Source organism: Schistocerca americana, chromosome X, assembly GCF_021461395.2.
Source record: "Schistocerca americana isolate TAMUIC-IGC-003095 chromosome X, iqSchAmer2.1, whole genome shotgun sequence".
Lineage (NCBI taxonomy): Eukaryota > Metazoa > Arthropoda > Insecta > Orthoptera > Acrididae > Schistocerca > Schistocerca americana.
Window position 1 is genome coordinate 877454138 of NC_060130.1, and position 22725 is coordinate 877476862.

At 44.6% G+C, this 22725-nt stretch overlaps 1 protein-coding gene and 1 pseudogene across 1 annotated transcript in view; one reads left to right on the forward strand and one right to left on the reverse strand.

Annotated features, from left to right (window-relative positions):
• Window positions 1-22725, reverse strand: part of LOC124556365 (nose resistant to fluoxetine protein 6-like) — a 168299-nt gene that overhangs the window by 44520 nt on the left and 101054 nt on the right. The window contains exons 7-10 of the mRNA XM_047130330.1: window positions 22527-22620; window positions 12992-13123; window positions 12231-12396; window positions 7328-7407 (exon numbers count right to left, since the gene is read on the reverse strand). Of these exons, the coding sequence (XP_046986286.1) occupies window positions 7328-7407; window positions 12231-12396; window positions 12992-13123; window positions 22527-22620 (472 nt within the window). The remainder of the gene's footprint in view (window positions 1-7327; window positions 7408-12230; window positions 12397-12991; window positions 13124-22526; window positions 22621-22725) is intronic.
• Window positions 20262-20381, forward strand: LOC124557346 (annotated as a pseudogene).

Here is a 22725-nt window from a genome sequence, read left to right on the forward strand (position 1 = left end):
GTTCAAACGTATGATACAAGTGACACCCAATCGCCTGACCACGTTCGAAGTCCGTGAGTTCCGCGAAGCGCTCTTCTGCTCTCTCACGATGTCTAATGACTACTGAGGTCGCTGATATGGAGTACATGGCAGTAGGTGGCAGTACAATGCACCTAACATGAAAAACGTATGTTTTTGGGGGTGTTCAAAATGGCTCTGAGCACTATGGGACTCAACTGCTGTGGTCATAAGTCCCCTAGAACTTAGAACTACTTAAACCTAACTAACCTAAGGACATCACACACATCCATGCACGAGGCAGGATTCGAACCTGCGACCGTAGCAGCAGCGCAGTTCCGGACTGAAGCGCCTAGAGCCGCTCGGCCACAGCGGCCGGCTAAGGGTGAGACCTTGTGCCGGCACATAGCCTACTTCTCTCGAATAGCACCAACGGGGTCGCTGAGATTAGCGTCCCCATACGAAAGACGGATCACTAATAAGAGTATCACATGCCCTCACTTCATGAGAGACTGCAGAGAGGTTTGGAATTTAATCCAGGAAGTTGGCACAGAGACTGGTGGTCAGGAACTTATTCCACCACTTCTCCTCCTTTGCTGTCCAAATACTGATAGTGACAATTTTCGACCACCAGGATTCGAACCTGCTTATCTCCGCGTCGAGTGCCACCCACACGCGGGCGTGCCTCGACTACGGAAGCAGGCGTTTGTACATATGATTTATGTATTTTTGTTTTTGTGACATGTTCAACATCCTATCCCCTATGGGTCTGGGAATCGAACAGTGTATCTAAGTTAATCTTATTAAAAACGAGAAATACTTTCTCAGTGTTCAAGGCAAGAAACTTTAATACAGCACAAACTTTTCTTTCTTCCCTAATGTTTGTGAAAGTTGAAAGACCCAGAAAGGATGGCCTAAGTTAATTTATATACTTATATGGATATAGTGTCTGTTCTTTCGGACATGTCCGAAAAAACAGACACCATATCCATATAAGTATATAATTCTGGCAATACCGGCCATGACCTCCTTCTTCTGTGCATATGCACACATATTCCCCAAACTGTTACGGGACTTGGTAATAATGTCTTTCACGAGTAATGAGTGTGTTGGGGTGGGACACTACGAATGTAGTGTGTGGACATACAAGGTGAAAATGTGGGTCTCGCGGGAGGCGTGGGCTAGATAGTCTTTGCAGCCGCACTATCCTCCGTGCCCTCGGTGGCTCAGATGGATAGAGCGTCTGCTATGTAAGCAGGGGAACCCAGGTTCGGGTCACGGTCGGGGCACACATTTATCTCCTGTCCACGTTGATATATATCAACGCCCGTCAGCAGCTGAAGGTATTAATATAATTCTAATTAAGTTAATTTAAGTTCGGAGGATCTGTAGATTGGAATCCAGTGTAAGAGATTACGACTGCGGAGGCATGGCATATTCATAGATACAGCATCGGTCACGCTTGTCTGACTGGAAATATCTGATCGCACACTGGAAACGTATAAATCAAGTTACAGTATGCCTCTTCGACATTAAAGCGCGCAATATCAGTAAATAACTGGGTTCAAAAGGAGCAGAATAAGTGGACTCTGGGAAACAGGTTTAGTGTATGTATGTATGGATATACCACTACCACAGTGATGCAGATGTGGAATCCATAACTTGAAGGATATCATACGCAGCGACGAGCAGGTGCCAGCCAGTCAAGGTAACAACAGCAAGGGACAACCACACTCTTGCCTGCATTGCTGCAACGGACAGTACAGCTATGTGCATAGTGATAATTCAGTGCTGGAGCAATGCCACGTGTGTGGATATGTTTGTATCGATGATTTACGTCGTATGTTGCAGGCTGAAACGGGAACGCGTACGCCCTTGCGTCAGCTCCGATTGTCTTGCTTCAATCTGTCTTACTGTGATGGCCACATATGTATTAGATAGTACTGCGGTCGCTACATCCTGGTAGTCTAAATACTTAAGTGGCATACCGGACAAGCTCCGAGTGCAGTGGGTTGGAGCGACACTGTATGCTGCTACTGGTACCAACCTTCCGCATTTCCGGGATTCTCCTGGAAAAAGGCGATTATTTTTTAAAATCTCTCAGCTCCAGGAATGCAGCTAAAAACTTCCGAATTTTTTCATCGCGTAGCCGTCGGCCGCGCCAAAAAAATACCCACAGTTCACTGAGTTTGTCTTGGCGGCTGGTCCCGAAGTTCCCTCAGGGCATTTCGAAATCATTTGGAACATTGCACGTCACCGTCACCTGAATCCCATTGCCCCCAACGTGCACTCTCCCATATGAAATTTACACCATTGCCACTGTTTGGTATGAGACGCGTACGCGAGTTTCTCGGTTGGCAGTTCTGAATCGATAGTAATTCTGCATTCTCCCTCGACCTTGATCGTGTAATTAATTATTGACCAGAGGTGGCTGAAGCTGAACACATTTTGTATTGTAAGCATTAACGTGTAAATATTATTGCTGTTATATTCTTAGTAAAGCATTACGTCGGGTTCAGAAAGCCCAACGCAGACACCACCGAAAAAGGGAAAAGTCAAGAACTATCATACAAGCTTTGACGAAACTTGTTTGAACGATCCTCTGATTAGTGCTTGTTTTTTTTTTTAAAAAAAAAAACGAGATGACTTCATCGCTGAATGTAAAGTATGAAGAACCGATGTTTAAGTGAAATACGAAGGGAATTGTGCATTCGGAATGCTAAAAAAAGCATAAGTTATGTCTCAAAAACAAGATTGCGAAGCCATTAGTTTCTAGATTCTTTGTGAAAAAATATTCACAAGAAGAAAATTTATTTACTTCCTCTGAAGTTACATCTGTATATCAGGGTTTTAAACATCACCACAGCTATTCAAGTCAAGACTGTAAAAGTAAGTTATTTCCTGATTCAGAAGTTGCAAAGAAATAGCAGCCACTGCTGCCGTGTATGCTCCTCGACCCTTATAACTTCCGTCTGGTGTCTGTAAAAGTTGTAGATAGCATTTTGCTCTCTGTATTTTAGACCTGCTACCTTCAGAATTTCAAAGAGATTATTACAGTCAAGATTGTCAAAAGCTTTCTCAAAGTCTACAAATGCTATAACCGTACGTTTGCCTTTCCTTAACCTATATTCTAAAATAAGGCTCTAGGGTCAGCATTGCCTCACATGTTCTAACTTTCTCTGAAATCTAAACTAATATACCCTGAGATAGGATACTGTAAAGAATTCGTGTTAGTATTTTGCAACAATGACTTATTAAACTGATAGTTCGGTAACTTTCACGACTGTCAAAAACTGTTTTTTTTTTTAATTGGAATTATTGCATCCTTCTTGAATTCTGAGGGTATTTGGCCTGTCTCATACGTCTTGCACACCAGATGGAAGAGTTTTGTTATTGTTGGCTCTCCAAAGACTATCGTCTACTTCTGGCCACTTGTTTCGGCTTTCAAAGCTCTGTCAACGTTCTTCTCGTAATATCATATCTCCTACCTCATCTTCATCTGCGACCACCTTCCTTTCTATAATATTGCCTTCAAGTTCATCTCCCATGTAAAGACCCTCTATATATCCCGTCCACCTGTCAGCTTTTCCTTCTTTGCTTAGGACTAGTTTTCCATCTCACCTCTTTATTCATACAACTACTTCTCTTTTTTCCTAAGGCTTCTTTAATTTTTATATAGGCGGTATCTATCTTTCCCTTGGTGAAATATGGTTCTAAATCCTTACATTTGTCCTCTAGCCATTCCTGCTTAGCCAATATGCACTTCTCGTCAGTGTCATTTTCTAAACGTCTGTATTCCTTTTAGCCTGCTTTATTTGCTGCATTTTTGTATTTTCTCCTTTCATCAATTAAATTCAATATCTCTTGTGCAATCCAAGGATTTCTATTAGGCCTTGTCGTTTTACCTATTTTGTCCTCCGCTGCTTCCACTATTTTATCTCTAAAGACTACCCACTCGTCTTTTACTGTATTCCTTTGACCTGTTCTAGTCAACCGTCCCCTAACCCTTCCTCTGAAACTCTCAACAACTTTTGGTTCTTTCAACTTATCCAGGCCCCATCCCTATAATTTCCTACCTTTCCCCAGATTATTCAGTTTTAATCTACAGATCATAACCAATGAATTGTGGTCCGAATCAACATCTGCCCCTGGGAATACCTTACAATTTAAAATATGGTTCCTAAATCTCTGTCTTACCATTATATAATCAATCATAAACCTTCCGGTGTCTCTACGTCTCTTCCACATATACTACTCTCGTTTATGATTCTTAAACCAAGTGTTAGCTATGATTAAATTATGCCTTGTACAAAATTCTACCAGGCGGCTTTCTCTTTAATTTTATTCCCCCAGTCCATATGCACCCACTATTTTTCCGTCTCTATCTCTTCCTGCTATCGAATTCCAGTCCCCCATCACAATTAAATTTTCGTCTGCTTTAACTATCTGAATAATTTCTTTTATCTCATCATACATTTCTTCAATCTCTTCATCATCTCCGGAGCTAGTAGGCATATAAACTTGTAATGCTGTGGTAGGCGTCGGCTTCGTGTCTATCGCGGCTACGGTAATGCGTTTACTTAGCTGTTCATAGTAGCTTACCCACATTCCTATTTTTTTTTAAACCCACTCCTGCATTACCCTACAAACTTGTATTCACCTGTTCAGAAGTTCTGTTCCTTCTGTCACTGACTTCACTGATTCCCACTACATCTAACATCAGTCTATCCATTTCCCTTTTCAGTTTTCTAATCTACTTGCCCGATTAAAGGATCTAACATTCCATGCACCGATCCGTAGAGCGCTAGTTCTTTTTCTCCTGATGACGACATCCTCCTGAGTAGTACTTGCCAGGAGATCCCAATGGGGGACTGTTTTACCTCCGGAATATTTTATCCAAGAGGACGTCATCATCGTTTAACTTTACAGTAGGGCTGCGTGCCCTCGGGGAAAATTACGGCTGTAGTTTCCACTTGCTTTCAGTCGTCGGCAGTAGCAGAACACCAGCGCCGTTTTGGTTGATGTTACAAGACCCGATCAGTCAATCATCCAGACTGTTGTCCCTGCAATTACTGAAAACGCTGCTGCCCCTCTTCAGGAACCACAAGTTTGTCTGCCCTATCAACAGATACCTGTCCGTTGTGGTTGCACCTACGGGTACGGCTATCTACACTCCTGGAAATGGAAAAAAGAACACATTGACACCGGTGTGTCAGACCCACCATACTCGCTCCGGACACTGCGAGAGGGCTGTACAAGCAATGATCACACGCACGGCACAGTGGACACACCAGGAAACGCGGTGTTGGCCGTCGAATGGCGCTAGCTGCGCAGCATTTGTGCACCGCCGCCGTCAGTGTCAGCCAGTTTGCCGTGGCATACGGAGCTCCATCGCAGTCTTTAACACTGGTAGCATGCCGCGACAGCGTGGACGTGAACCGTATGTGCAGTTGACGGACTTTGAGCGAGGGCGTATAGTGGGCATGCGGGAGGCCGGGTGGACGTACCGCCGAATTGCTCAACACGTGGGGCGTGAGGTCTCCACAGTACATCGATGTTGTCGCCAGTGGTCGGCGGAAGGTGCACGTGCCCGTCGACCTGGGACCGGACCGCAGCGACGCACGGATGCACGCCAAGACCGTAGGATCCTACGCAGTGCCGTAGGGGACCGCACCGCCACTTCCCAGCAAATTAGGGACACTGTTGCTCCTGGGGTATCGGCGAGGACCATTCGCAACCGTCTCCATGAAGCTGGGCTACGGTCCCGCACACCGTTAGGCCGTCTTCCGCTCACGCCCCAACATCGTGCAGCCCGCCTCCAGTGGTGTCGCGACAGGCGTGAATGGAGGGACGAATGGAGACGTGTCGTCTTCAGCGATGAGAGTCGCTTCTGCCTTGGTGCCAATGATGGTCGTATGCGTGTTTGGCGCCGTGCAGGTGAGCGCCACAATCAGGACTGCATACGACCGAGGCACACAGGGCCAACACCCGGCATCATGGTGTGGGGAGCGATCTCCTACACTGGCCGTACACCACTGGTGATCGTCGAGGGGACACTGAATAGTGCACGGTACATCCAAACAGTCATCGAACCCATCGTTCTACCATTCCTAGACCGGCAAGGGAACTTGCTGTTCCAACAGGACAATGCACGTCCGCATGTATCCCGTGCCACCCAACGTGCTCTAGAAGGTGTAAGTCAACTACCCTGGCCAGCAAGATCTCCGGATCTGTCCCCCGTTGAGCATGTTTGGGACCGGATGAAGCGTCGTCTCACGCGGTCTGCACGTCCAGCACGAACGCTGGTCCAACTGAGGCGCCAGGTGGAAATGGCATGGCAAGCCGTTCCACAGGACTACATCCAGCATCTCTACGATCGTCTCCATGGGAGAATAGCAGCCTGCATTGCTGCGAAAGGTGGATATACACTGTACTAGTGCCGACATTGTGCATGCTCTGTTGCCTGTGTCTATGTGCCTGTGGTTCTGTCAGTGTGATCATGTGATGTATCTGACCCCAGGAATGTGTCAATAAAGTTTCCCCTTCCTGGGACAATGAATTCACGGTGTTCTTATTTCAATTTCCAGGTGTGTATATCGCTGAGGCACGGATGCCACCTCACCGACGGCAAGGTCCACGGTTCATGGGGGGATTGATGCCATAGGCTACGGAATATATTGCCTCACGAATAACGTGTTAAATAGTCAAGACAGTACGGCAACAATTATAACTTTTCATGCAAATTGAAGTTGGACGGGGGGAAAAGGGAAGGGATTACTGATGTCAGCTGCATCAGGACATTATGCGGAATCAGCGGCGACGAGTGAAAATGTGTACCAGATCGGGATTCGAACCCGGGATCTCTTGCTGACTAGATAGGTGCGTTAACCACTGCACCATCCGGGACACAATGTTATCGCAACTGCACGGACTATCTTGGCACGCCGTATGGCGACACACATTCCCACTGATCGCCATTATCAGCAGTCCCTGTCAATTTCCTCCATGCTCGCTACTCTGAGATTTCCGTAGGAGGTCGGTCGTACTTGTGCACCCACACTGAAGAAGGTGGATCCATTACCCATCTAGGTGAAACAGTTATACGAATAAGTGGTGTCTGTTCTTTCGGACATGTCCTAAAGAGCAGACACCCCACATTCGTACACTTTTTACATGAGAGGGATGTTAGGGCCAATAGAACAACTGAATAAGAAATTGTGACACACACACACACACACACACACACACACACACACACACACACACTAATGCGGATGCGTTTATGCTTAAAACAGTACCTGTCTGGGAGATGTTTTCTTTCTGAACTTACCTGGTAGATATGAGAAGTAATAAAATTCCAAGTACATAAAACTGTGTGTCATTTGCCATGTACCAGCTCCACAGCATACACTGAAAAAATGAGAACATAGCATTTGATAACCTGATTCTCAAATTAGGAGTGTGTTAACTAAATACTTTTAATTTGAAATGCCTCTATGGATAATTTAATTTTCTTTTGGACTGATAGGCAGCATGGCATACCTACAGATTAAACCAGGGTAAATTAATTTCATGTTAAAAGGTAGCTTTGTTATTTGCTGTTAGACGCAGCGCATGAAAGCTAACTCTGTTAAGTAAATTAACATGAGATAATTCGATTTTTAACTTCTAACATATAAGTGTATGAAATATTTTGATGGATTTTTCCTAAAATTTATTACGTTAGTCTATATTACATCTAACGGCAAATTACTGGGAAATTTGCCAGTGGTTCTACAAACCATATTTACACAGGTAGTTTTAGCTCTGCGTTAACATGATGAAGGATTATCAGCATTAGTACGTATTCTCAAATAACAATTTGTGTAAAAAAAAATGAAACCATTACGAACACGAAGGACACTTTCTTAGTTTTTTGACAATCAACAAGCATGTATACAGGGGGTAGACAAAAATATGGAAATACCAAAAACACAACACATTACCATGCCTGATACGGTGTTGGAAACCCGTTGGCATTCAGAACAGCTTCCAGTAGTCTCGGAATTGATAAATGAAGGTTCTGTGCGATTTTTAAGGGAATCTTATATCATTTTTCTTCAAAATAGCGACTAGTCCAGATAACCATTATGGAGATGAATAGCAACCACGCGTCGTTCTCTCCAAAGTAGACCACAAAGACTGTATAGGATCCTGATCTGGTGACTTTTGGACAGGACAGATGCGACAATTCATCCTCGTGCTCACAAAACCGAACTGGTTGTGAACAAGAGGCCTGTCACCATTGGAGAACAAATACTGTACTTTGGGATGGATCTAATCAGTCAAAATGTTCACATAATCCTTGGGAGTAAGGGGACCTTGCAGGGTTCTCCTGGGGCCCATGGAATACCACGATAACACCGCTCAAAACATCACCCAACCTCCGCCATGTTTCACTCTTGGGTCGTACACACTGCCAGAAGTTGGGAACATTGTGAAAAAGAAGTCATCCAAGCATATGACTTTCTTCCATTGCTTCGTAGCGCATGTTTTATGGCTTCGGCACCACGTTTTCCTGAATCGGGCATTTCATCACTGATGTGTGATTTTGGACTTCCAGCTCGCCCTGCAGTTCCTTGCTAGTGTAGCTCCCTTCGTGTTGTTTTGGTGCCGGTCGCTGTGGCCGAGCGGTTCTTGGTGTTTCAGTCCGGAACCGCGCTGCTGCTGCGGTCGCAGGTTCGAATCCTGCCTAGGGCATGAATATGTGTGATGTCCTTAGGTTAGTTAGGTTTAAGTAGTTCTAAGTCTGGGGGACTGATGACCTCAGATGTTAAGTCCCATAGTGCTTTGAGCCATTTGAACCATTTTTTGTTGTTTTGGTGCTGACAGGGTTCGCGAGTGCGACATTCAATTCTGCAGTGACTTTTGTAGATGACGTCCTCTTATTTTTCTTTATAGTCCTCTTCAATGACTGCCTGTTACTATTACTCAACACACACTTTCGTCCACGTTGTGAGGTAGCGCATGATTTTTTTCTCCGTTTTCTCTTCTACGCGGTACAGATCTTCGATACGGTGCCTCTTCAAACACCAAACACTTCGGCTACCTTGTTTACGAAAGCACCCACCATTCGAGGAGCAACAATTTACCCACGTTCGAATTTACTGGGCGTCGATATAATGCACTCACATCTACACAGAACATTATTCTGATCACGACTGACACTTCCAACGTACTGAGGACATTGCGCAGGTGGTGGTCCAATAGAACAGCGCAACCTGTAGTCTTGGCTAACATCTGAAGGATGCATTTCTTGTGGTGTTTTCATATTTTTGTCTAACCCCTGTATCTGAAGCCTAACATCATCCTGAAATCCCTACGATATTATTTAATATGTAATAACTGTTACAGATATTTCATGTTGATATGGTCTCTACCGATGTCTGCACTCGGAAGCTCATCGTTATATCGTCCAGCTTCATATGAAATGCAAGGAACAAAATCTACCTCTTTACATTAGCTTTATTGACGTCATTAAGGGATTTGAATCAATAAACTGCGAATCTTTGTGGAAGATTTCAGCTCTGTGTGGTTTTCCACATAAATTTATTGCCACCTTGTAATTGCTCTACACAGATAGGATAGGCTCTCTCGCGGGCAATGACTTTCTTGGTGAGCCATTCCATATCAGTGCCGTTATTCAGCAAAGACGTATGATTGTTCCTACACTGTTTTCCTACTATGCTGTTGCTGTTATACAGTCAGTTGTAGATGATATTCCTGCAGGAATACAATTAACTTACAGGATGTATGGGAAACTTTAATTTGAGCTGTCTAAAAGCAAGGCTCCTGAAACTTTGGCTCTGAGCACGATGGGACTTAACTTCTGAGGTCATCAGTCTCCTAGAACTTAGGACTACTTAAACCTAACTAACCTAAGGACATCACACACATCCATGCCCGAGGCAGAATTCGAAACTTCGGTCGTAGCGGTCGCGCGGTTCCAAACTGTAGCGCATAGAACCACTCGTCCTGAAACTTTCTGCAGTTGAGTCACAGTACCCTGATAATAGCGCAGTTGTAACTTACCCCGATGAAGAACTAGGATTAATCCTGAATGGCTTCTCCATAGCATGCATAAAGATTGGTCTCATACTGAATATCACTAAAACACTGATTCTTCACCAACCTCTATGTCGGGAGAAATGGAAAATACCAGTGTCACCACAGGAAGAATGAGTCTTCAAGTAGTTAACATATTTCCTTATCTTGGCAGCATATTATCATCAAGTGCATATAATGATTCGGAAATTCAGTACGGAATTAACCGTGCTGGCGCACCCTTTGGCAGATTATGACCCCTACATTTCAGCTGTAATTCCCACACTGCTTTGTGGATCTGAATCCTGGACATGTTACAGGTGACATCTTAAATACTGGGACAATATAACTAGCGATGCCTGAGGGGATTCTGCATGTAACATGGCAAGACAGACGCACACATATTAACATGCTCGAGGAGGCACATACAATCAGTACACGAGGGATGGCTTTAAGATGCCAGTTGCGAATAGCAGGTCATGTTGTCTGCATGCTCAGTGATCACATTCCCAAAAAGTGTTTTACTATGAGCTACCGGTGGGCAAATGCTGTGTGGGAGGTTAGAGAAAATGATTTAAGGATGCAATTAAGGCTAACATGGAGAGGCGTCATATTAATGTTAACAACTGGGAGATCTCAGCCCCTGACCGTACATCCTACAGATCACTAGTCCATCGCGGGAAACTTCTTTTTGGAGGAAACAGGCAAAAAATAGCAACTGATGAGAGGCAGCGTAGAAAACGGAATACTGAGACGAACCTGGAACCACCTGTCACAATTGCGGCAAACTGTGTACCTCTTGCATCTGTCTGTACGGTAACCACCGGACTCTCAGATGATTGGAAGACCAACCTACTCGCTACGACGTTTTGCTGTGACGATAGTGATAGCCTCATAGACTGGTCTGACAACGTTTCTTCACGGGATTATCAGTACTGCAAATGAAATGCTGATAAGGAATTTTACGTATGTGATTGCAAATAACAGTGTGAGAAGAAAACGGCAGAGAGGAAGTTCACAGCACGATAAAATTAGCAGTGGCGCTAGAAATGGCCTATACTTTGCGAATCCAACACTTAAGCAACAATACGAAACTATACACGGTGAGTCACTAACTATTACCACCAACAATAACTCCGAAAGTATGATAGAAACTGAAAAGTTTGTGGGACAAAAGTTGCATGGAACAACGGGGGCCGTATTATGACGCTGGTTTTTTGTTGCTAGGTGGAGTCGCGTCACAGATATGAAGGTCAACTTTTTTTTTTTTTTTTAATGGGATGCTATAGTTTGGTACTTAATTTCTGATAGCGGTTATCGAGACAAATCCAATGATGTGTAACAGTAAGGTCTTTGACGCTCAACGAGGGTCAAAAAGATGGCATGAACGCCCATTTAGAGAAGGTGTTCGAAGTGATGACCATTGGTATCAATGTAGTGTTGCAGTCTTCTTATCATGGATTGAGTGGTATTCCTTATCACTTCGGCACGTATCGAAGCACATGCACTGACAATATTCTCTCTCGCATATCTTCAGGTTCAGTTGGAACGTCTTTATAAACAATGTCTTTTACGAATCCTCACAAGAAAAAAATCCATACGCGTCAAGTCTGGCGAACGAGCCGTCCACGACACATTTCCTCCGCGTCCAATCCAACATTTGTCCCACAAACTTTTCAGCTACTATCATACTTTCGGAGTTATTCCAGGTGACAATAGTTAGTGACTCGCCCTGTATACGAATAAAGAAGTTTTGAAAAGTAAGTGTGCCACTATTTATAAATAATGAACGACACTAGGCTAACAAAACAAGTCTTAGAGTAGATCTTCGTACAATAAATTAACCAGAGAGATTCGAGAGGTTAAATAGGATTTAAAAATACGCAATACGAAAAAGAAGAAGCAACAGAAAGAAGGAAGAAAATGTTAAAAATTTGAAGGATTCTAAGACATAACTGCGAAGAAGACAGGCACCAGGTGGTCTGAGGAAAGGAAAACGAAACGCGGTGAAAAGACGTAAGGATATTAGATTTAAAAAATAGCAAATAAGTTGGATTTGAAATTTGGACATTGTCCCTCGTTGGCCATAATGGAGAAAAAAAAAGGTGCAGCTGAGATACATTAAGGAAAGTTACACGGGTAGTACTTACCATTTCTTTCCTGGGGAATAAGCTGTTTATATAAAGAGCGTTGCGCCACCAGAAGTTTTCACAATTTATGTGGTCGAACACGTTGGGCTCAAATACTGATTTGTTATTCAGCCACTTCATACTCAGTTCTACCAAGCCTAACACATAAAGGTACACCGGAGTTAACCTGCCACAATAAAGAAAAAGTGTATTAATTGAAATGTCTAGTACGAATCAAAATCAAAAAATCATTGAAATACATTAACAGAAGGAAGTGGGACTAGAATATTGTGCCTCAAGGTAGAAATAAATCGTTTTAAGTCAATGACAGTGGAAGTAGCATCAGAATTTAAGTAGATTTTTCATAAAGAATTCTGAGGACTGAGAGGAGGAACCAACTTCCGTCGCCTGGAAAAGAAATCTGCACGTGTTCCTCTCTGTGCCCTTGTTGCCACGTAAAATAGCATGTCGGACTCTAAAGTACACAATGAACCTTTTTGTCAATATGATTTCTCGTTGATCATGTAAACACTTCAATGTCGATTCTACAAATACTGTTTTGGTTTCCGTTTTTTGACTCCCACGATCTTTATTCAGCACGTGTAAAGGCTCTTTCGCTTTTGAATGGTGATTAGGTTATCAGGTTGCTATTTGCTTTTGAAACGTGTGCTATTGTGCGTGCACGGTTATTAAAATTCAGAGAAGTCTGTTTCAAGACAAAGTAAAAGCAGTGGAAAACAGTGGAAATTTTTTAACCTATTATTGGCGTAGCTCTCCCTTACCTAATGAAACGATAGAATACGAGCTTGATAAATTGCAGCACTCCTGATTTTATAGTGGCTGGAGCCCTTGTCTTGGTTTCATTGTCTTTGGAAGCGGCTGACCTGAGGAATAAGAAAGTTACCAGCAGACCACTGAAAAAGAAAAGAAACCATTACATTTTTGTTGTTGCAACTGGAGTTAAATGACTGTTTCTACAAACATTTTTCATTGCATTTATTCCGATATAAAGTGCACCCGCAGTTGCAGTCGTAACTGAGGTTTAACCCAGATTTAATGACGTGATTAGTAAGTGATAGGAATCTTTGAAAATGGATTGCCTAGTGAGTGGTTTTTACGTGTGAACAGCCTCAAACTCACCGTGTGCTGATGGAATGTTCTTTCTTTTCCTGATGGAAATATGAATAGTGATGGAGAGACACTGATCATGTTTAAGGCGCGCGCTGAACACGTTTTTATGGAGTCGTTGGAGATAGACCAGTAGCTCATTTCTGAAGAGGTGGGGAACGGAAAAGTTCGTGGCTTTGTTGAGGAGACAGCAGCAGTTCAAGGCAACCAAGCAAGACTACAATCAGTGCAGCTTTCAAATAAGTCCAGTATCAAAACTTCTCTGGTTAAGTGGGAAGGACGTACGTACGAGCATGTAAATCCTCCATATACACTCCTGGAAATTGAAATAAGAACACCGTGAATTCATTGTCCCAGGAAGGGGAAACTTTATTGACACATTCCTGGGGTCAGATACATCACATGATCACACTGACAGAACCACAGGCACATAGACACAGGCAACAGAGCATGCACAATGTCGGCACTAGTACAGTGTATATCCACCTTTCGCAGCAATGCAGGCTGCTATTCTCCCATGGAGACGATCGTAGAGATGCTGGATGTAGTCCTGTGGAACGGCTTGCCATGCCATTTCCACCTGGCGCCTCAGTTGGACCAGCGTTCGTGCTGGACGAGCAGACCGCGTGAGACGACGCTTCATCCAGTCCCAAACATGCTCAATGGGGGACAGATCCGGAGATCTTGCTGGCCAGGGTAGTTGGCTTACACCTTCTAGAGCACGTTGGGTGGCACGGGATACATGCGGACGTGCATTGTCCTGTTGGAACAGCAAGTTCCCTTGCCGGTCTAGGAATGGTAGAACGATGGGTTCGATGACGGTTTGGATGTACCGTGCACTATTCAGTGTCCCCTCGACGATCACCAGTGGTGTACGGCCAGTGCAGGAGATCGCTCCCCACACCATGATGCCGGGTGTTGGCCCTGTGTGCCTCGGTCGTATGCAGTCCTGATTGTGGCGCTCACCTGCACGGCGCCAAACACGCATACGACCATCATTGGCACCAAGGCAGAAGCGACTCTCATCGCTGAAGACGATACGTCTCCATTCGTCCCTCCATTCACGCCTGTCGCGACACCACTGGAGGCGGGCTGCACGATGTTGGGGCGTGAGCGGAAGACGGCCTAACGGTGTGCGGGACCGTAGCCCAGCTTCTTGGAGACGGTTGCGAATGGCCCTCGCCGAAACCCCGGGAGCAACAGTGTCCCTAATTTTCTGGGAAGTGGCGGTGCGGTCCCCTACGGCACTGCGTTGGATCCTACGGTCTTGGCGTGCATCCGTGCGTCGCTGCGGTCCGGTCCCAGGTCGACGGGCACGTGCACCTTCCGCCGACCACTGGCGACAACATCGATGTACTGTGGAGACCTCACGCCCCACGTGTTGAGCAATTCGGCGGTACGTCCCCCCGGCCTCCCGCATGCCCACTATACGCCCTCGCTCAAAGTCCGTCAACTGCACATACGGTTCACGTCCACGCTGTCGCGGCATGCTACCAGTGTTAAAGACTGCGATGGAGCTCCGTATGCCACGGCAAACTGGCTGACACTGACGGCGGCGGTGCACAAATGCTGCGCAGCTAGCGCCATTCGACGGCCAACACCGCGGTTCCTGGTGTGTCCGCTGTGCCGTGCGTGTGATCATTGCTTGTACAGCCCTCTCGCAGTGTCCGGAGCAAGTATGGTGGGTCTGACACATCGGTGTCAATGTGTTCTTTTTTCCACTTCCAGGAGTGTATTAACATAAGATTCACATTAAAGCCCATTATGTTCTATCTGTTATTTTACTGATTAGTCTTGTCGTGATTAGACACTCAATGAAACGTCTCCATGCGATAATTCACCATCTCTCAAAGCAAGAGATATCATGGTAATCTCTTCGAATTTCAACACACGCTGGCCCAATAATCAGCTTGAGTTCGGTTTTTGGCTGTTCTGCACACTTCTCGCTGCAGTGTCACCCATCTGCCAAAATTTAAAATTCCAGAACCATGAAGAATAGCAAGTAACGAAAGGTCAGTTACTGAGAAGAATATATGATTAAATTCTTAGGTAGTTTGGGTATACACAAAGTGAAAAATATATTACACAGACCTGTCACCTCTGTCAGGAACGACGGCCTTAGTCCTGTTGTGGAACGTGTCGAACAGAGGTTAGATGACAGATACGGGTACGTCATTCAGTGACTCTTCAAATCTTTGCCAGAGTAATGACTGGCATGCCAGTTTCTCGGTAGCCCATGACCAGATGTTTTCAGTGGGTTAGAGATCAGGAGAACGTGTTGGCCAGGGAAACGGTCGGAAATACTTTGTACCGAGATGAGCAAGAACAGCGCGGCCAACAAGAAGTTTGACGTTATAGAACACAGTCACCAACATTAACACGCAAAAATGTAGTGCCTGCTGTCCAAACTGCTGGCTTTGCGAACCAGAAGTGACCATGCTGATTATCTAATGACACCTGTACTGTCACTCCAGGTGGTGCGCACGTATGGCGATGACAAATGAAATCTGACAACGTTAGTTCTCCTGGGGATCTAGGAACACAGCTACGCCCGTTGTGGTACAGCACACAGAGCCGTAATTGTCTGAGAACAGGACGTGGTGCCTCTCATGTGTTCAGAGTTGTCGTTGGGCGTACCACTGTCAGCTCCCCTTTCTCTGCTGTCACGTCAATGGAAGCAGCAACAATGGTACCTGCGTTGACAGTCTTTGGTGCTCCGTACATCGTCGCACAATCATTGTGGGTACTTGTCATGCTGCGAACAAGCCCATTTTTTGACTCAAAGCACTTGACATGGCTGTACAATCCTGCACGGCCGAGCGAACAATGTGTTTGTCCTCTCGGGCGCTAGTCCCACAGGCTCGCTGAGATCCTGCGTTACATCGAATATGGCCCTCGCGAATCTATTGTTTCTATGTTCACATGACTGTCGTGGGATCCTGACTAACGCTAGCAGCAGTGTCACGGAACGGTAAACGGCAATCTCCATAGACCACGATCCTGCCGCTGTTGAATTCCGACACGGACTGCTAGACAGTCCTTCGTCTTACATGAGACATAACACGATCTTCTCACAAAAAATCGCAGTTGAATGTGATTTCTGAGTGAGAAAACTGTAGCATAATATTTTTTTTTTATGTGCAGACTGTAGATGGCGCTACTCCTTCCTATTTGTTGCGACTGCGCTAAAATGCTAACTACTTGCATATTCAAATATGATTACACTTGGTGTTGCATGCCATCTCCTTGATGCTGAAATTTCAGTGACCAGCAGTGTGTTCCAAACACAAGATTCCGAGATTTTTGTTTTCCAGTTCTGGAGGTTGTGGATGTTATCTCTGCTTACTGGACAGAGTTATTCAGGACTGAGTTAGCGGGTGCCTAACACCGTCGTGTCACGTTTATACAACGATAAAAATCTCACTAGGCTGTGGCAAGCCCTGTCTTCTAGACAGTGTTACTCACAGCAGTTGACTGGTGGCAGGGCCACAGAAATGATGAAGAATCTCAACTTGCATTGTCCGAAAAGAAATTTCATTTTACATGCATAACACCTGGAGTTTTCTTTCAACGTGGATTTACACTACTGGCCATTAAAATTGCTACACCAAGAAGAAATGCAGATGATAAACGGGTAATCATTGGACAAATATATTATACTAGAACTGACATGTGATTACATTTTCACTCAATTTGGGTGCATAGATCCTGAGAAATCAGTACCCAGAACAACCACCTCTGGCCGTAATAACGGCCTTGATGCGCCTGGGCATTTAGTCAAACAGAGCTTGGATGGCGTTTACAGGTACAGCTGCCCATGCAGCATCAACAAGATACCACAGTTCATCAAGAGTAGTGACTGGCGTATTGTGACGAGCCAGTTGCTCGGCCACCATTGACCAGACGTTTTCAATTGGTAAGAGATCTGGAGAATGTGCTGGCCAGGGCAGCATTTGAACATTTTCTGTATACAGAAATGCCCGTACAGGACCTGCAACATGCGGTCGTGCATTATCCTGCTGAAATGTAGGGTTTCGCAGGACTCGAATGAAGGGTAGAGTCACGGGTTGTAACACATCTGAAATGTATCGTCCACTGTTCAAAGTGCCGTCAATATGAACAAGAGGTGACCGAGACGTGTAACCAATGGCACACCATACCATCACGCCGGGTGATACGCCAGTATGGCGATGACGAATACACGCTTCCAATGTGCGTTCACCGCGATGACGCCAAACACGGATGCGACCATCATTATGCTGTAAACCGAACCTGGATTCATCCGAAAAAATGACGTTTTGCCTTTCGTGCACCCAGGTTCGTCGTTGAGTACACCATCGCAGGCGCTCCTGTCTGTGGTGCAGCGTCAAGGGTAACCGCAGCCATGGTCTCCGAGCTGATAGTCCATGCTGCCGCAAACGTCGTCGAACTGTTCGTGCAGATGGTTGTTGTCTTGCAAACGTCCTTATCTGTTGATTCAGGGATCGAGACGTGGCTGCACGATCCGTTACAGCCATGCGGATAAGATGCCTGTCATCTCGATTGCTAGTGATACGAGGCCGTTGGGATCCAGCACGGCGTTCCGTATTACCCTCCTGAACCCACCGATTCCAGATTCTGCTAACAGTCATTGGATCTCGACCAACGCGAGCAGCAATGTCGCGATACGATAAACCGCAATCGTGATAGGCTGCAATCCGACCTTTATCAAAGTCGGAAATGTGATGGTACGCATTTCTCCTCCTTACACGAGGCATCACAACAACGTTTCACCAGGCAACGGCGGTCAACTGTTTTTTGTGTATGAGAAATCGGTTGGAAATTTTACTCATGTCAGTACGTTGTAGGTGTCTCCACCGGCGCCAACCTTGTGTGAATGCTCTGAAAAGCTAATCATTTGCATATCATAGCATCTTCATCCTGTCGGTTAAATTTCGCGTGTGTAGCACGTCATGTTCGTGGTTTAGCAATTTTAATGGCCAGTAGTGTAAGACTGAAGAATAGTCTCCTGCCTCGTAGGCCCATGAAAATCCACTAAGAATATTCGTAACACATCATTTAACTTACTCAGCAGGTTCCGTAAGACCATGTGACCCATGCGACTCGAATCTAATTGATCACGTAACGAATCAGTACATAATTCACAGATTACAGTTAAGAAACTTTTAAATCTATGAAAGAACAATATAAAAAAAATGAACGAAAACACAAAAATATTTACAATAATGCATATAATAATAATAATTTCTTGTAGCTCAACAGTCTGATGCAAGTATTTCAATTGGATGCCACTTCAACGAATTGCGAGTTCCGAAACTTCACCAGTAATCTTACCGGGGAAACGAAACACGGAAGAGTCGGGTCTAACGTATCGGTCAGTAGAGAAGTAGCACAAGCTCGGACCGATTCAAGGATGAGGAAGGAAACGTGCCGTGCCGTTTCAAAGGAACCACACCTGCATTTACCTGGAGCGATTTAGGAAAATCATAGAAAACCTCCGTCTGGATAGCGGGACGCGGATTTGAACCTAGTCCTCCCGAATGCGAGTCCAGTGTGCTAACCACTGCACCAACCCGCTCGGTTTCCCGGGGAACAGGACCTGCCGATTAACGTGGAATCCGAACCACTTGTCGCTCCTGGTCAATCTTCACATCACTGAGAGGTGAAATTATGTTGAAGGAGGACTGAAGAATTTCCGTGGTTTGCTCCGGATTCGAGCGCGCGACGTCGCGGTTTCCAGGCATAGACTTTACTCATGTACCAAAAGGCCCGACGTGAATGCAATAAATAACACATTACAGCGCATGGGAACCTGTACATAACAAACGGGGTGCGCCACAAGGAAACTTTCCAACTTGCATTTCAAAGTCTGGGGTTATCACTTCTAATCTTTCAGTTTTCGTAGAATGGTAGGATCCTGTTGATAATGAATAGTGCACATCTTTCTGTACAGTGGTTAAAGAAATGTTATCCAAGTCTATATTTTCTGTGTTCACTGACTGAAGTTGTCACTTCATTTTTAGCGAGTGCTATTAACTACGAGGAAGGATATGTTCAGGGGTAGCAAAGTTAAAATTCCAAGACGTTTGAACAACGCCCTGCATTAACAACACGAATTCACATTGCACATCGTTCGTACTTCTTTTTCTGGGATAATAATATTCATTGTGAATGCATAGAATTAAGCCATACGATATAACAGAACCGAAGTATGCGGAGCACACCATTATATTCGTTTCAGTGTCAGAGTAAAGATAGCAGCACATAGAATCTGCACAAGAACCTGAATATGATACGTGCAAGAATGTTTCCCTCTATCTCCAGAACGAATAGTTTAAAATGTTTGACCTTACTAGTTATTTGATTACCTGGTGTCAATAAAATTTCATATTGCCTGTAGGTTTCTGTCTCGGAATCTTCGGGCGACGTTTATTTAACGATTCCCTGCTTTTTCACTGAAACGTGTGGTTGGCGTTGTGTTCAAAAAACGTCGTGAGGCAGAAGCCAACAAGGAAATCGTCAACAAGTGGCTACGATAGTCTCAACAATAAGAGTTTCAAGTCAGAAAGTGAATGCACTGTGTTTTCCGCAGTTAATCGTCAATCTGTTTTCTGTAAGTCGCGAACTAACATTTTCCACTACCCTGTTAGCTAAATCATTTGCGACATATCACCCGTCTTTCAGAGTGACACTTCCATCACCTGAAAATAGAAAAAAATGCATTGCCTTGAGCCACGCATTATAACCAGTGACGACAATGCAATAAGAATCTCCCGAAGAACGGAGGAGAGGAATACGATGAGCATCCTTATCTGTGAGTGTTAGAAAGGAGTCGAATGAAACAGAAATTGGAATGAAGGATAATTAGGTTTTAGCGTCTCGGCGACGACGGGGTAATTACGGACGGATCTTAACCACTGCACCGTCACCGGCCTTGCCATGTTGGTAACACCGGTTCACTCCCAATCACCGAAGTTAAGCAACGTTGGGCTCGGCTAATACTTGGATGGGTGACCGTCCGGGAAAAACCGGGTGCCGTTGGTTTTAAGGACACCCAAGTCGCCGAAGTGGCGTCCAATTGAGAGACTTCCACCGGACCGTGGTGCCACGCAACCACTGCGCCACGTCCCTCGGTTAAACAGAAACTAATAAAAACGAGGAAGAGCTGTGGCGTCACGAGACCGAGTTGCGGCAATAGCTGTAGTAATACCGTCACAAGAGAATGGTGAAACTGTCGGGATACAGATCGTGTGTGTACTCCGCTGAAAGGGAGGGGGACCTTGCCTTCAGGAAGTGAGAAGCCCCTAAAGAGGGCAGGCACGTGAAATTCGATAGCAGCGGGCCAAGCAATTACCTGGGAGAAAGTCTCCAATAAAAAGAGGAAGTCCGGAGGCCTTGAGGGGTCAGCTCAGGTACGCGGCTGGCTCAGCTGAATTACGTTAGACCTATCACAAGCGTCAGGGACGCAGCTCCGAAGCGCAGCAGACAACGAGAGACGGTTGACCGTCAAATGCATGTCATTATAGTAACTGTGATGCATAGGTAGTTTCTGTGCGCGTTTTATCAGATAAACTGTTATTTTAAATTTCTTTCATGTATGAAAATACACCAACAAGATGGAGTAGCGTGGAGAGGTCAATGAAACCAGACTTCAGACTGATACAACAGCAAAATTCTTTCTGTTAACATGCAGTGTCACTACTACTACTACTTACACCGTCTTCGAAATAAGTATTTGGCGCGGTTATGTTGAAGAGAGTGCAGTGATTACCGTGTTAGTCCATTTATAATTGGGAAAAGTATGGAAAAGCAAAGCCAGGAATGTACAAGTGCTGTCTGCATCATAATTTCAACGATGATATGTACGAACGTATATCCCAGCTATACCGTCGCTAACTTTGGAATGGTTATATCGTTACATTTGGTTTCTAGAGAGATCTAGGAACACGTGAGGCAATATTGATCATCCGAATTATCTTGAACGAAATTCTGAAGTTATCAGGGATAAAATATTGGGACCAAATCTTTATCTAGGGTTTGTACAGAAGCCAGAGAGCAGTTCTAAGAGTCGAGTACAGGAAATGGAGACAGCAGTTGAGGAATGAGAAATGGTTGTAGCCTATCCCTCAGATTTTTCAATCTTTGTTAGAGCAAGCAATAAAGACACGTAAAGAGGAATTTTGGAAAAGCGTCGAAGTTCAGGGGGAAGAAGAAAAACTTTAAAGTTTGCCGATTGCATTGCAATTCCGTCAGAGACGGCAAAGGAGGTAAAACATGAATTGAATAGAATGGATAACGTCTTGAAACAAGCTATATGATGAACATAAGTAAACCACAAGAATGTAGTCTGATTAAGTCACGTGAGGTTGGGGAGTTAACTTACGAATGAGACGATAAAATCTGAAATAGAAAATTATGATGATACAGGATATAAATTCAAATGTCAAGAAGCCTTTTCTTAAATTGTTCGCCTGGAGTGTAGCTTCATGTGGAAGTGAAACGTGGAAGATAAACATTGCATACAGGAAGAAAATAGGGGGTCCTGGTAAATCTGCTACTGAAGAATGTTGAAGATTTGATGGGTAGAGCCGGCCGGAGTGGCCGAGCGGTTCTAGGTGCTACAGTCTGGAACCGCGCGACCGCTACGGTCGCAGGTTCGAATCCTGCCTCGGGCATGGATGTGTGTGATGTCCTTAGGTTAGTTACGTTTAAGTAGTTCTAAGTTCTAGGGGACTGATGACCTCAGCAGTTAAGTCCCATAGTGCTCAGCGCCATTTGAACCATTTTGATGGGTAGATCGAGAAATCATTTAATAAGTAGTGAATCGTGTCGGGAACGAAAGAGCTTTACTGGCACAACGTGACTACAAGAAGGGATAGGTCAACAGAACTCATCCTCAGACATCAAAGAATAGTTCAACAGGAAGCCGACGGAAGTGTGGCGGGTAACAGTTGTAGAATGAGATGAATAAACTTATACAGGATAGACCAGCGTGGACAGCGACATAAAATAACTTATCGAACTGCAGACTACAACAACCTGTTTTTCTTCGTTGTTCCATTAAAATAATAATTACAATTTCTTCATTGACGTGAGTAAATATAGTACACTGTTACAAATATGGTTTAAATTTTTGTCTAGTTTTGGCACGACTTTCGAAACAGAATTTTTAGTTTACAATGTCCTTACCTGATGAAGAAAAACGTATCCACGGAAAATGTAGCGTTGCTGATAGTTTGGTACATGATGCTTCTCTCAGTGACACTCCGTAGCGTCTTGTTTTCTGAAATATGAAGAGCCAGTGTTTAACATTCAGTAGACGAAAGAGTTAAATATACTGTTGTTTTCCAGTAAACTGAAGTCAAGTCGTTTGTACTTGAATTCACAA